Source organism: Phasianus colchicus, chromosome 1 (genome assembly GCF_987193195.1).
Source record: "Phasianus colchicus chromosome 1, bPhaCol1.hap1.1, whole genome shotgun sequence".
NCBI classification, from domain to species: Eukaryota; Metazoa; Chordata; class Aves; order Galliformes; family Phasianidae; genus Phasianus; species Phasianus colchicus.
In genome coordinates this window covers 109917792-109932787 of record NC_143436.1, presented here as the reverse complement: position 1 = coordinate 109932787, position 14996 = coordinate 109917792, and the positions used below count along the sequence as shown (strand labels likewise).

General features: G+C 40.7%; 1 protein-coding gene across 1 annotated transcript in view; it reads right to left on the bottom strand.

Annotated features, from left to right (window-relative positions):
• Nucleotides 1-7044: 7044 nt before the first annotated feature.
• PCP4 (Purkinje cell protein 4) overlaps nt 7045-14996 on the bottom strand; it is a 51601-nt gene continuing 43649 nt past the window's right edge. Inside the window, exon 3 of the mRNA XM_031612573.2 lies at nt 7045-7407. Coding sequence (XP_031468433.1) covers nt 7280-7407 — 128 coding nt within the window. The 3' untranslated portion in view covers nt 7045-7279. The remainder of the gene's footprint in view (nt 7408-14996) is intronic.

Genomic DNA, 14996 nt, shown 5'->3' with positions numbered 1-14996 from the left:
AGGACATCTACATGAATTTCTGTATCGTTCTCATATTGCACAGGTGCAGTGGGGCCATAAAGTTAAAGGTGTTTTACAGTCAGTATAGTCTCTTTAAAAAATGGGATATTCATATAAGGGAAGGGAAAGACTAGACAGAGAGATAACAGAGAGGCTCCAGATTCCTGGGAAATGAGGTTTTGGCTCTAAGCCAACGAAATCATGCTGTCACAGGAAATGCCAAGAGCCATGTAGATTTGTGGTAAGGGGACTGTCGCTTGTAAAATAGTCAAGATAATTATTCTGTTGTGCTTGACGTCGGTGAAGTCTAATTTGGATGGCTGCATTTCACTTCAGGCACACAGATAAATTGGCAGAGTTCAAAGGAGAATAACAAAAATGATTTAAGAGTTTAAAAAAAAGGAGGCCTACAATTGGCTATCGGTGATTTGGAACAACTGAAGTGGCAGGAGGGAAGATTTTGGTTAAGTATAAACAAAACTCAAAAGCTTTAAGAAAAGTTCAGCCGCAGAACAAGCTGTCAAGGAAGGTTTTAGAATCACCACTGCTACAGATACTGAAAGGCAGGAGACCATCTGGCAGGGAGAGTTCAGGGATAATTAAAAAAAAAAAAGGGCTCTCACAATTTAGGAGTTGGACTAAATAACCCATTCATAACTAGATCTTAATATATTAGAAGTGGCATGGCTACTGTTTTTACCTTTACACTCTGAAGATGGTCTTTATTGTATAAAACAACACAGGACAATTATGTTGATTGCAGATGGGAAAGGATATATGTGTTTGAATATTTATAGTGAATAGGTATCTAATATTAATTTTACCACAGTAAGCACATGTTATCCTGGTTTTCTCCATCATACTTTGAACATGTGTATAGTGTGCAGCTTAAAGTTGATATAAAGAAAAAAAAAAAAAGCACTTAGATTAATCCATTTGTAGATTAATCCAATCCTTACTGAGGCAACTAAATAATGGACCACTCCAGACCTCTCCTGAGACCTGGGGCTTGTGATTACCACATTCAAGAAGATTTTAGATCAGGTCATAGAATCACGGAATGGCATGCATTGCAAGGGACCTCAAGGGTCATCAAGCTCCAACCCCCCTGCCACATGCAGGGCCACCAACCTCCACATTTAATACTAGACCAGGCTGCCCAGGGCCCCATCCAACCTGGCCCTGAACACATCCAGGGATGGGGCATCCACAAACTCTCTGGGCAGCCTGTGCCAGCACCTCACCACTCTCATAGTAAAGAACTTCAAGGGTCCTTAAAGGGAACTTAAGGTGTTCTTCAGGGAAACTTAAGGGAACTTTAAAGGGTCCAAATTTTTGAGTGGTAAATTGTTGATAATGGGTATAGAGGAATGACTGCACTGTCCTACAGTTATGGCACTGAGATGACACTGGTGCCTGAATGTCTTTTAGCCTTCACAGCAAACTTTTCTGTCAGCATACACCTTAGCGAGCTTCTCCTTGCTGCAAAGCATCTGCTGGCTTATGAGCTTTAAGGAAATATCAAGCAACCTAGCTTAAGTGGTCTTCAGTGGTGATACAGCTGTTCCGGCCATGACTTTATTCCAGAAATTTCCACAGACAGCTGCCAGCTCTAAAATGGGATCTGGCAGGTAATAACTGAAGGTAGCAGAGTGCATCTAAGATGCTTCCCAGATGCATCAAGTTCTGTCTACGTAAGAACACCACCACCTAGAACAAGACATTCACCATTGCCACGTGCCTGTTGTGGGCCATTATATGGCCTGGCTGAGTACCATTTCCTCCTTCCTCCACACATACCCCTCAAGCGTTGGCTTTCATGACCAATGAATTTTGACATGCTCCAGCTGGTTTTCTGAGGTAGCCAAGCAGGGACCATGACTGCAAGGAATGCTTTTAGCCTTGCTTGGGAATGCCTCCATTCTGTTGCACTTTTCCTTTGTGGACTTTGGACAAGTGCTTGGGAAATGCTACATGAAGATAAGATTCACTGGAGTGCATACATATCTTTTGATGGCAACTGTGATGGCAACTTTGCCTTGAAGTGGCTTTGCTTCTTTACAGCGTTACCCCTGGAATAAAATCAAATGTGAGGGTTTGCTATGAGGGACAAGGACATGGTGTCTGTTCAGTGGCCCCCAAACTCCTGATTTTGAGGGTACTTGAATTCCACTGCCCCATCACACCAGCTCTGCAGTCAGTGCTAAGCACAGTGACATGGCTGTGACAGAATGTGTTACACGCTGGGGAGAAGTTGGCAGAGAGCAGGCTGCAGATAAGAATGAAACAACAAAAAATTACCTGAGCTGAATAGAAAACACCTTCAGATGACTCAGAGCATTTCAGCAGAGATGTCTTTTTTTCTCCTTTCCCAAACATGCTCTTCTTTCCCAGTCATTCCCTGCCACCCTTCCTTCTCTTTTTCATACTGCTGTAAATGCTTTTACTTGCACATTTGCACAGCTGCGTATGGTCACTATGCTTTAGAACAATTTCTAGAAGGCTGTTGTACAAGCTGAGGTATTGCTTGTTGGCTGAAACGGATTTCTCAGCAGCTGCTAACATCCGACAAGAAGGCTTTGTGGAAATGCTGTCCTACCCAGTGAGGAACTCATACACTGCCCAGACCTGCTTGGAGTTGATCTTTGCAATCACTAAGGCATAAGATACAGCACCCACAACTCAGCAGGGTCATACCATCTCCAGAGAGGTGGCTGCTGCGTGGGGACTCCTCTGCCCTACTGTACAGCTGCAAAGGCTGGCCCTGGCTTGCTTTGTTCCACATTGTAAGCCACTTGGGTGACGGAGGGCACAAAAAAGGCAGGATGGAAGTGCACTTATTTCCACAGGGCCTGTGACCTTCTGGTGGGCCAAGGGCTCATGGCAGGGCTGTGGGGAGCAGGAGTCCACCCCTGCTGTGGCCTCATGAGGCAGGAGCAGATGGTCCCAGGGCCTGATGCTGGGCCTTGGGAAGGGGCAACCAGTGCTAATTGTGCCCTCATGGTCCTGACATGACCTTTCTTTTGTCATGGCTCTCAGCAAGCATTCTGTAAAACAGGGAGCAAGAAATGAGATTTTTAATGTAGAAAGGATTGATGTAAAAATGTGTTACCTTGCCTTTAGTCTCTCTTTTTTTTTTTTTTTTTTTTCCCAAGTGATTTCTAAGGGTGTTCCAAAACATATGATGCTGTTGGGAGTCCCACTGACAACACCACAACTCTGTGAGAGCCGGACATCTCATTCTTTCACCTCCTGTCCCTTAGCCAGTTATTTCTCTGCAGGACAATCCTACCATGTACTCCAGGACTCTTTCATTTCTTTAAGAGACTTTCCCAAGACACCTTGTCTGAACTTTTTGAAAATCCAGGTGCGCCTAGGTTACCACCACCCACCTTTCTTGTTTACTGCAGCCACCACAATTTATGAATTACTGCTGTTCTCAGGATGGTGTTAGTGTATTAAGGTTATATGGTGGCATACCACAGTTTCTCTACACTTACCTAATAAATACAGTTTTTGTAAAATCCCCAAACCTTCCTAGAACCCCTTCTAAAATCTGTTGTTAATTTGCCACAGCTTATTTCCCTGGAAGTGAGGCCAGTGTGAGGCAAAGGTTACCCAAAATAGCTGCTCTTTATGAGTTTCTCTAGAAGATGCAGGTGAATCTCACCTGTTCCCAGCAGTCTGTTATTATTCATTCTGTCAGTTTACTACAAGCTCTGTCCTCCTAACATTTTAGTTTGACAGTGAATTCCTCAGGTTGATACATTATTAAAAAAAGAAAAAATCCTATTTTGGGAGCCTCCGCTGTTAGTGTCAATGCAAGATGAACTTCTACTTTCTGCAAGACCTCAGGTTCCCCACATCCCCACAGTCCTCCAGTAGGCTAGTAGTCTGCGAAGAGTTCAAAGAAAGTTATAACTGCAAGATGCAGGCTGGTTTTTGGCTCATCTGTCTGCATTTAATTTGATAGGATTCATGTCCTTTAGTTTTTTTCATTTCAGCATTCTTGTTCCTTCCGATGGTGTTTCTCTGCTTCTAATAGACTCCTTTGTTGTTCAGCTTTATAGGTTGCTTTCATGGTCCAGGCAACGATGTGAACAAGTTATCGAATGCTTGGGTAATTGTTCTGATTATTCAAGCATAGGTTATTTTCTTTTGGGACAATCTGATACGTAATTTGGAGCAGAAACAGATGTGTGTGGGGAGGGTGTGGGTGTACGTGTTGAGAGTCATAACCCTGTTTTCTGTAATACATGCTGTTCTGAATGATCTTTCGTGTTACCCACAGGAAGTGATGGGATTTCAGCACAGATACCCACCTAATTTAAATCTTGCTTTTCATGACTTGGTAACTCCCAACTACATAGTGTCAGTGAACTAGAAAGCTTGGTGAATGTCTGGAAGTTAAAGACTCAAATTAATGCCTGCAATGTGTAAGTGTCCTCTTTTTCCTATCTTAGTGAAACTCTTGGTTGGAACAAACTCCTTCCCTCATCTCCGTAATACCCAGGTAGGTCTTAGAAAAGTATGAGTTAGAGATAAGAAAGGAAATTAAAAATTGCCATCTTGGCTATACACAAAGGATGAAAAGAAAGACTTGGGAGCGAGAAACCTTTCTTCTTTTGGGAATATGAACTGAATATGTGATGCAAGGAGTCTCATAAAAAGGGCACTGTCTGACAAGGGCAGCCACCATTAAAAACAATATTGTATGAGCTTACTATTTCCTCATTACATTTCACTGTACATTAAGACTGTATTTATAAGATGCACTCTAAACTTTGTATTAAAGAATAGCCCTGCTACTGAAAGAGACATAATTCATTTACTAACAGCCCTCGTTGCTGTGCTCCAATAAAGTAATTGCTTTCATTGTGTCCCCACCATATGATTATTCCTGTTGTGTAGGAAATTTAAGTCCAAGGAATGTCAGATCAAATATAAAAGCCTAGTGCTTACCCAGAGTTTTTATTCAATTAAATAGCTATTACAGAGCTCATGCTATTTCACATGACATAATGCGGAACGCAAACGTAGTCCCTTATTACAGACATATGTTCATCTAAACAAAATGACACCAACACAATCCAAACCCAGTACAATTTTTCAATTATTATACTAAGGTGATTATTAGATGATGAGCAGTCTCTGTGAATAAGGGGCGGGGGGGATCTGTAGCCTCCATAAGCTACACTTTGAGCACAGCAGCAGAGTTGTCTGAGGTTCACCTGTGGAATTCCTAAATACGGAGAATCGATGCTTCTCCTGGAGTGGAAGCACTCAGCTGTGGCTCAAAGAACTCTGACTTTACTAGTTATGTGCAGTAGTATATCACGCACACAGCCAGGGTCTGACAAAGGTGCCTAAGGCAGCATCCAGGCAGTATTTAGGGGCTTATCCCTGAACTAAGATCTAAAAACATCCTGTCAATTCGTGCCCAGTCTTGCTGTGTTTATTGAACACCTCACACACTGCCTCTGCACATCACTTCTGCATTGCCCACAGGATCCATAAGACTTCCTCTACCCAATATCTCTGAGGGCTCCTCCTAATAAGCATGGTACCAGAGTTTCTACTGCCTGTTATCACATTTTAGCTTCTCACTAAATTGCTGCCAAGTGCTTTAAGTGCCTTAACCCGTATAAGTCTGTGGGCTTTCCTGCTGCAGTCTTGCAGCCTGGCTTTCACTCACAGCTTTGAATCTTTTCGGTATCACTGCTCCAAGGTGTTCGCATGGGAGGTGATTGCCAGCACCATAAGATCTTCACTTTCCCTCCATTCCTATCCCTCTGTGGTAGCTTCCAGTTTATGTGAGAGGCCTGACGCTCTGTCCTCTGTCAGGTGGTGGCAGGTGGGAGACTAGACTGCAAATGTCACTACGCAGAGCTGGAAATTAAACCTAAATCTCTCACACCTGAAGCAGCCTCAGTTCCAGGCTATTTAGCTAAGAGTAGGCAGACCTCTCAGCACACCTACCTCTGTCAGCCTGGAGGTGAGAATCATGCTGCTTTCTTGGAGAATTGCTGCAAACACCAATCCTTCTGAAAACACTTCTGTCTCTAATTTCCCCAGGGATGAAGATGCCTACTGGGACCTTTACACCTGCTGCTGAAAGTGAGAAGAGGGTAGGATTTGGGGCATGTCTCTGTGCAGTGAATACCCTGTTTGCTCCATCTAAATAGCTCAGTTTTCTGACTACAAGAAACCACGAAGACCATTTCTGAACCTTCCCTGTGTCCTATATAGGCTGCTAATTTCTGATCAACTGTGAAGCCAGGCAAGATTTCTACTCAGGTTTAGCCTGGAGTTGTTCTGCTGCCCTTCTACAGTAGGGAGAAAATAAATGTCCTAATATAAGAAACATCATTGTGGCTGTTTTCTATTAATAAAAAACTGGGCTAATACAGTGATACAGGGTTTCATGCAAAATCGCTTTACATTACAAATAGTGTGGATGGAAACAGGGAGTCTGTTATGCTTTACTCATCAAACACTGCAAACAAAAGGAAATAAGAGAAATGGCACAGAAATTGTTACTGACTAGATGGAGAGTGAACAGAGTACAGAGGATCAGCTTCTATTTTTAGAAATAAAAAAACCACAACTTCCAAAGACGTCTGAAATTGGATTTTCCTTTTTTCCTCCATAACAGTCAACGTGGTCCAAGCTGGACTTTATCATTCAAACAGGAAGGACAATGACAATTTCCCCACTTAAGCCACTTTACTGGCATAACTGCAAGGCAAAAATAAATGTCTCTGGCTTCCTACACCTCTTATCCTCCTGTCAGCTTCTGTCTGCAACTTTTTACTTTAAGCTTATTATGAGAAAAGGATTTTATTGTTACATTTGGTCGGCAGCTGGAATTCTCCAAATGAGGCAAACAGGGCTGAGGCACATGCTTTCATCCCTCAGCAAAATCCTTGTAACATACGGTGCCGTTATGTCTCCAAGCTTTAAGTGGAGAGGAAAATAGGCATCTGGGCTGGGTTCATTTGTAACGCTGCGCTTGCTAGATTTATATGAAAAGACAGATGAAGGCAGACACTTTAATTACTTCACCCTAACTTTTTATTACAACATCAAGTAAAATGGTGAGTTACAGAGGATAATGGGTGTGAAACACCTGGGATGAAGTCACACACAAGCTTATGGTTTATTTTCTGCCAATAGGGCTTTAAATATTGATCATTTCTGTACATGCATCTTTGTGATATTTCTCATTTTCTTGATAAATCATTTCAGGGTTACTTTGCTTTCAGCTATGAGGTAGCTGCTAGGACTGGGACCCCGCTTTTTTCTTCTGGAATTTCCTGAACTGGGACTGTATTGCCACCGCCGCCCGCTCTGTCTCTGGTGCATCCATATCTATGTCAAATTCCTCTTGAACTTTCTTTTGTCCATCTGCCAAAGAAAGCAAAACAAAACATCAATATATTTTTCACATAGACACAAACATTGGACAGCACACATAGAACATCACGTCCCTCTCTCCTCCACAAACGCAGCCACGATGATGAGGAGCATATTAAAAAAAAAAAAACCTCTGGGACCAGTTTTGGCTAATACAGCTGATCAAACCCACCCCTCCCCCAAAACAGCAGCAGCTGTGAGAACCTGTTTATAGCTAAGTCACTGACAAGTGACATCCAAGTGGTGCTCAGAATTCATTACACAACAACCTGACATATGACAAAGTCCTCTTCTGCCTGAGTAATAAACAGTGAGGGGCTGGGAGATACTCCTGTGCTTCCATGAGGCAGAAGTTACATCCCCATGTTTACTTTAGGACAATGGCACCTTAAAATATTTTAAAATAGGAACAGGATCTTTATTCCTATCCCATCACTGGTGTTAAGAGGAAGAGATATTACTTCCTAAGTCTAATTTCCATTCTTTTCACTTGTTTCCTGCCTCATCCCTTCCAGCACATACTGCTCTTCCCTGCTGAATCATTTATGTTCAATCTCTCTTTTTGCCACTGTCACTCTTCACAGGCTCAGTAATTGTCTTTCAGCCCCGATCCTTGGTTCCTTGCCTTCCTTTATGCCCATTCTTCAGCTTCAGTTCAATTATATTAGGTCTCCACACAGCCCAGCTGACTTTGCTGAATTTTGTTTCATCCACTCACAGCTTAAAAGTGCAGCTATAGGAAAACTTCTGTCCTCTTTGCAACAATAGCTCTAATCTGCCTGGACTAACAAAGTGAGAACACATACTCACTCCACCAGCCTCAACATACCACTGAGATTCTCTGCTCTATTAAAGTTGTTTGCTGAACTCACATCGCTGTGGCTCAGTCCCACTGTGACTTTGTGAAATCAGCAATAAGAAAATGAAAACTGATTTACTTGTCCATACGTCAAAATGTATCCTCCATTAGTAGGATCCTGTTAACGTTATTCTGAAGAGGATATCACTTACAGAGAAATATTCTTGATATATTTTTAGCAAAAATTTTACACTAGTAATGAAATAAACAGTTAATAAGCTCTGAAATCAATGAAACTAAGTGCTGTTGCTGTCAAAGAGAGCACAGCTCAGCGCTGCCCCTCTGCTCCCTGTGAGGAGCTGCAGCCGCCATCAGGCCTCCCCTTCAATTTAGTGGCATTTACAAACTTATTTAATATACCTTCCAGACCAGTATCCAAGTTATTAATGAAGACATTGAAGGACCTGGTCCTAAAATGGATCCCCACAGAATACCCATGGTGACTGGCTGCCAGCTCATTTACTATAGCCCTCTGAGCCCAAACCATCAGTGAACTGCTCACCCATTACATTATAGTTCTGTCTGGCCGTATGCTGGGACATGTTGTCCAGAAGGATACTGAGAAACAGTATCAAAATCTTGGCTGAAATCCAAAAAGATAACATCAACTGGCTTCTGTTGGTCAACTACATGGGTAACCTTGCAGCAAAAGGAAATTAAGTTTGTTAAACAGTATTTTCCCCTGGTGAACCCATGTTGGCTGTTACCTGTGACCACACTGTCTTTCAAGTGTTTTTCTGTAACTCCCAGAATAATCTCCACAATTTTACCAGGCACCAAAATGGACTAATGGGCCTGTAATTACCAGAGTCTTCTTTCCAGCCCTTCTTGAAAAGTCAATGTTTGCCAGCAACCAGTTAACTGGGACCGCTCCAGATTCCCAAGACCACCGAAAAATAATTGAGAGAGGTCTCACAATGACATCAGTCAGCTTTTTGTGCTCCCTGGGATGAATCCCATTGGGCCACATAGACTTCTGTGCATTCACCTGTAGCAGCAAATTCTGCACAGGTTCAGGGTTGATTGGGAGTTTTGTATCATTACTGCAGTGATGGTCCTCCAACTCTGTGACCCCCAGAGACCATCATCAGCATTGAAGACAGGCAAAAAAGCATCAAATATCTCTGCTTTATCTATGTTCTTTTTTGTGAGACAACCATCCTAATCAAGTAACAGACCAATGTTATCTTTGATCCTCCATCTGCTGCAAGCATATTCTAAAATGCCCTTTTTGTACTGTCCCACAGTACTGGCCAGCTTCAACTTAATTGAGCTTTGGCCATACAATTTTTTTTCTCTTCAGTGGTGAACAGCATTTCTGTAATCCTGCCAGGTTGCCTGAATTCACTTCTAGTGGAAGAGTTGACACCCTTGGTAACACTTGATGAAATCTGGCTTGTACAATTTATGTCCTGCAACAATCTTAGAATGTTAGCTTGCAGTAGTGACTCAGCATTCTTAGTAATAGTTATAGTCTCAGAAAAAAAAGTATTTATTCACTAGAACTTTTAATTAAACTTGCCTGGTATTAATTATTATTACTGCATTAAAATCAACTGTGCTACAACAATTCAGCATACCTGAAGATCCATTTTACTTCTATTTTTGGATCCATTTTTGTTGAAACGAAAACTAAAATTCCTAATGAATTCTTTCTGCACCTCTATTTTTCAATCAATAGAAATGTATGGACCATCTGTTTTCAGACATGATTTAGACTTGAAAATCAAAAGCGTTCAAAATAAAAGATATTTTAAAGTGTAACTAAGACTTCTATTGCTTGTTTATGAGTGGTATAGAAATACACAAATGATTAATGTACATTATAATGAAGCATGTGTATTATCTACAGATAAATGCATGACATATCTGTGTTTTCTTTCTCCCTATATCCATCCTCATCTTTCTATTTTTCATGTATGTGTATATCCACATTTGAATTCACAGAGAGTATACATGAATATATATAGAAATACAATTCTTTAAACAAATGTCTGTGTAAGCCTTGTGTTAAACTGAAAAGAGCTAAATGGGGTATTCTATAAAAGCTGGGAATTAGATTGTCTTGCAATTCTCCCCCAAACAGTTTCTATTGATGTCTGTCAAAACACAGACACTTCAACAGATGGATTGTTGATCTGGAGCAGAATGTAATGGTGTACCTCCTTCAGCTTTGTCTACGTTAAAGGAAAAATATTTTTTTAGATTTTAGATTATGTTGCTTTACTAAAAGTAACCTAATGATTGGAAAAATATCACACCCCACTATGACCACTGCTTTTGTTTCACTGGTTAGTTAATGTTAAAAGTATGAGTTAAAAACAGACCCACTTAATCACAATGAAAACCCAACCTACATAGAGGACTTGCATAGATAAAGATGACCTTACAGCACCAGTAAGAGTGACAAAGCTTTTTTGTACCCTTCCTACAATGTATGTACCTAAGCCATTAATTATCTTTATCCATTAATTCTGCTCACACATTTCAAACATGCAGGTTAATAAGCTTGAATGCTCAAATCAGTAAAGTGAATGCAAGTCCATGCAAATGTCCTTCTTTTGTTCACTGACTCCCATGCCTAGCTTTTCTTTCACAAGCAATAACTACTTTGGAAGTGATCTGCAAACACAGACAATTTTCTTTGTCAGCAGGCCAGCAAGCTCTTGCACAGTTTACACATGGACTTTGAGTCTAGTTCTGAACTACCTCACCTCCTTGTCACACACACAGTTTTGTTGGTATCTACATTTTTTAGACTAATTTGGGTGCATGTTTTTCCACATGAATATCAAAGATCTCTGGTCTTCTTTCACTGGCCAACATGATGGGTCTGTGTCAGTAGACCTCAATTCAAAAAGGACTCATGATTTTGAGGGGCTCGGAAATCTGAATCAGTAGAGTCACCAAGAGTGCCAGCTTGTTTAACCAGCTAGGATCACCACCAACAGGGGAGGTGGAAAACACCAATCATAGCTATGTATCATCTTAGGGAAATCTGAGCTGTGACAGAATGAACTCCATGGAGTACAACACTGACTTCTTGTTGAGTCCCATCATCCTCATGCCCATGACCAGTTTGGCACTACAGACTAATTTCATAGTCCTAAAGACTGAGACAACTTGCACAGTCAAACTTTACTTTCGTATATCAATAGTCTTCCCAGCAGGAGAGCCTGAAACTGCATCTAATTAGCTGTTTTCCAAATCTAAAATCCTGAAAGCTCATTTCACATTGCTGCAATTGAAAAAGTTCTACTTATTCAATTTCCAGATGAAACATTAGAAAGTTATCTCTGTAATCTGCTGCAGTGCCTCATGAGCCATTGCAAACACTGGATGGATAATGAAACTGTCTGTAACAAGGAAAACAATAAAATTTTACACGTTCAAATCTACCCAGCAGACAACTTTAGAGAAATGTGGTGCAAGTGTAATTATTCACAAATATGCCTTCAGCAATTTCTTTCATTTACTTTTTTAGTATAAAGAAAAATTGAATTACAACAATGCTGGAAAAAGAGAACATTGTTTATTCACTATGGGCCAAAAACCTAAAAAGAAATCCTCTGTGGCCTTGAACAAAGAGGTAATAGACTAATGTTTTCTAGATGTGTTCATTGACAGACAAAAGCTGATTAGCTGGATTTGGAGGAAAAGAAGACTCACTCTTCATCGTCAGAATTTCTCCATTCATCAGATGAAGTAGAGTTTGCTTGTCACTATCTGGAAAAATACTCAGCATGAAAAATTGTATGGGCTGGAGTCTCTAAGTGTCATTTCATGTCTTTAAGTGCTATCCTCCACCTCTGCTCACCCAGCCCACATTCAATAGGAATTATGGGACTATACTGAAGATGGAATGTACTCAGAAAAATACTGCATTTTTTCACAGGGTAAACTGCAGCATTTAGAAAAAGGCTAAATGAAACGTGGGACAGAATCACAGTGCCCCACGACATGCTTGAAGCAGTATTTTGCCTTAGGCAGGATCATTACCTCCTACCGTTCAAAAGATTGTTCAAGCTGTGACAGTGTTTATGCCACCCTGATCTCAAGCTATTACACCAGTCTGTCCAATGAGGCAGAACAGTCTCTAATTAAGGAGGACAAAAATGGGCAGAAATCTCACAGATGTTGACATTCATGTGGAGCATTACCTTTATCTTTACGTTATAAGAAAAGTTATTTTTTTCTGACTAGACTGCACAAAGCAAACAGACAGAGAAAACACATGGGTGCTTAGGTGTAGGGACAGCCACATTTTAGTCCATATAACTGGCAATTTAAAAGCCAAGAGAAGGCACAACCATTCTTTCTTCTCTGTTTTCAATTGAGGGGTGAGGAAGTGAAAGACAAGGTTTTGCCTTCTTGAGGAAGGACAAAAAGGAGGAAGAGCTAGGGGACTCAACCTTGTCTTTTTTTCCTCTACAACATGAGGAAAAATAACACTCAAACTGATCTTATGACTGAAAAAAGGAAACAATCTATTTCTCAACACTAAAATATCTCCAGCCAGTTACTGAGGCTACATAACCCTGCAGTTGGCTCTGAGGCTTTGTTTTGGTCACCCAGTTGCTCCCAAGGAGGCTCTCACTTCACAAGGCATGTGAACAGATGGGAATGCTGAAGGAGTGGATGTTGCCCAAGCCCAAGGAGAAGAAAGGAAGGTAGCTGACATTGCCTCATTTTACTTATTTATTTTCTAAAGCATTCTTCTGCTGAAAAAAAAGTCAAATATCAACAGCGCACTACTAACTGACTCATAGAGATAATCCAACTCAAAGGTTCAGATACTATACTTATTATGGACAGAAATTAGCTTAAGAACAGCACAATACTTTTCCTTCCTACTTATTAAAAATGCTGCAGGGTGATGCACACATTTTGTTACAAGGAATGCATCATTACATTTGTTCTTGTTTCTGCATTTCATAACGAACTCAGACATTCAAGAGCCACTTTCCGAAGTCAAAAGCTATCTGCTCTGTCTGTATCAGCAAAGAGGCTTTCAATGGTGGGGGAAGTTATGGGCTTATACAAAGGTGTTAATTTTTCCATGACCAGTTATTTGAAGATGGGAGGCACTGGGAAAGTGCAGTGTCCATACAGCAATAATTTCTGAAACTGAAGAGCAGCCCTTGGAGCACAGTAAGCTCCTGTGACTTCAGAAGCACGGTGTGAAGTAAAATAAAGGTTATCATTAGTGATCAGATTAAACATAACAGCTATTTTTATCTGAACCACACTAACTATCCCCTTGATATTACTGAAAACATGCTAGAAAAGAATTAACATCTTCCTACTACACTATAAATTACAATCTGTTATAAAAAAGATGACCTCATTAGAGAGAATCAAAATCTTTTCTTGTTTAAATTGACCTCTGCTGTCATAATGCAGTGTTGTTAGCTCTAATTCAAAAAACTAGTTTTGCTGTACAAAATAGTGGTGGTTCTCCTATGAATTTGAAAATATTAGTTCAGTATGAGTCTGATTAATCTTTTTTTTCCTAGTTGTAACAATGTAGAAGAGCAGAAATATTTTTTTCTGTTATTCAATGAAGTAGGACAAAACTATACACACATTGTGGTAAAATATAATGAAGACAAAGCAAATTGTAATAAAATTCAACTTACAAAAATTGTATTTTCAACCAATTCATAGCCAAATACTGGTAGATTGATTTTGCTCAACAAGTAATACAGAAATAAATATTGTTTTTCTTTAAATGCAAATATTATTTAAGCAATCATTCCTCATCTCCAAAATAATTTATGTATCAATTAAAGACCTTTCAAATGCCTTATAAATGCATAACTGATGCATAGATATGTATGTACGTGTTAATGGGGAACTACAAGCTATTCTGGCTAAGAAACTACAAGGCATAATTCATATCTCCATGGGGAGACTAAACTGTGGAAGTTTAACTACAGAGCAAATGAAAATGGCCATTTCAGCTGTATAATCTCAACTCCTGCTAGCTAAACCTGCACCTGAGGAACGCTAGACTGACTTCCAAAGCCAACAGAAGTCTCTGGCATTTAAAAGGAAGTGGTGCTGGGGACAAAGAGAGGGCGCAGACATGACCGTACATCACTGCAGAATGATGCCCTATCAGCAGGGATCCCTACGATCTGCCCCAAGTACCACCCTTAAGAAAGCGAGCCATTACCCTCCTCACAATCTCAGTCTAAAGTCATGCAAGTGTCTGCATGAGTGCAATCCCCAATGCTCCAGCCAAGTTTTAAATGGGAATTGTTATGATGTGTTTTTAATTTCCTGTGCAATTTCCAGTTCTCCTATCTTTGCTAACACTGTGCCTTTAAACAGCTTTGCTGTGGAAAGAGCTGCATTTCAGCAGCGCGTGAAGCAAACCACCCTCTTGCCTCTCTAGTCAACTGCTTGATTAATATATGATTAGTTACTTTCCTATTATGGTAGCATTCAGGCACTCCAAGTCATAGATGGGAACCCTAATGTGGTAGGCACTTCTGAATGCAGAATAATAAATTCTCTCCCCTCCACCACTCCTCAGTTCTATGACCTTTGCAAAAGTGTCCTCAGCTGCAAACGTTTAAAATAGAGGCTGGAGAACAGCCTGAAGGCTGCTACCCAGGCTGTGGCTGCACCAGCAAAATTCACAGGGCAACAATAGGGTTTAGTCACTGTTCACAGCTTCTCTACAGCATGAAACAGTGGCGCAACTGGCACGGCT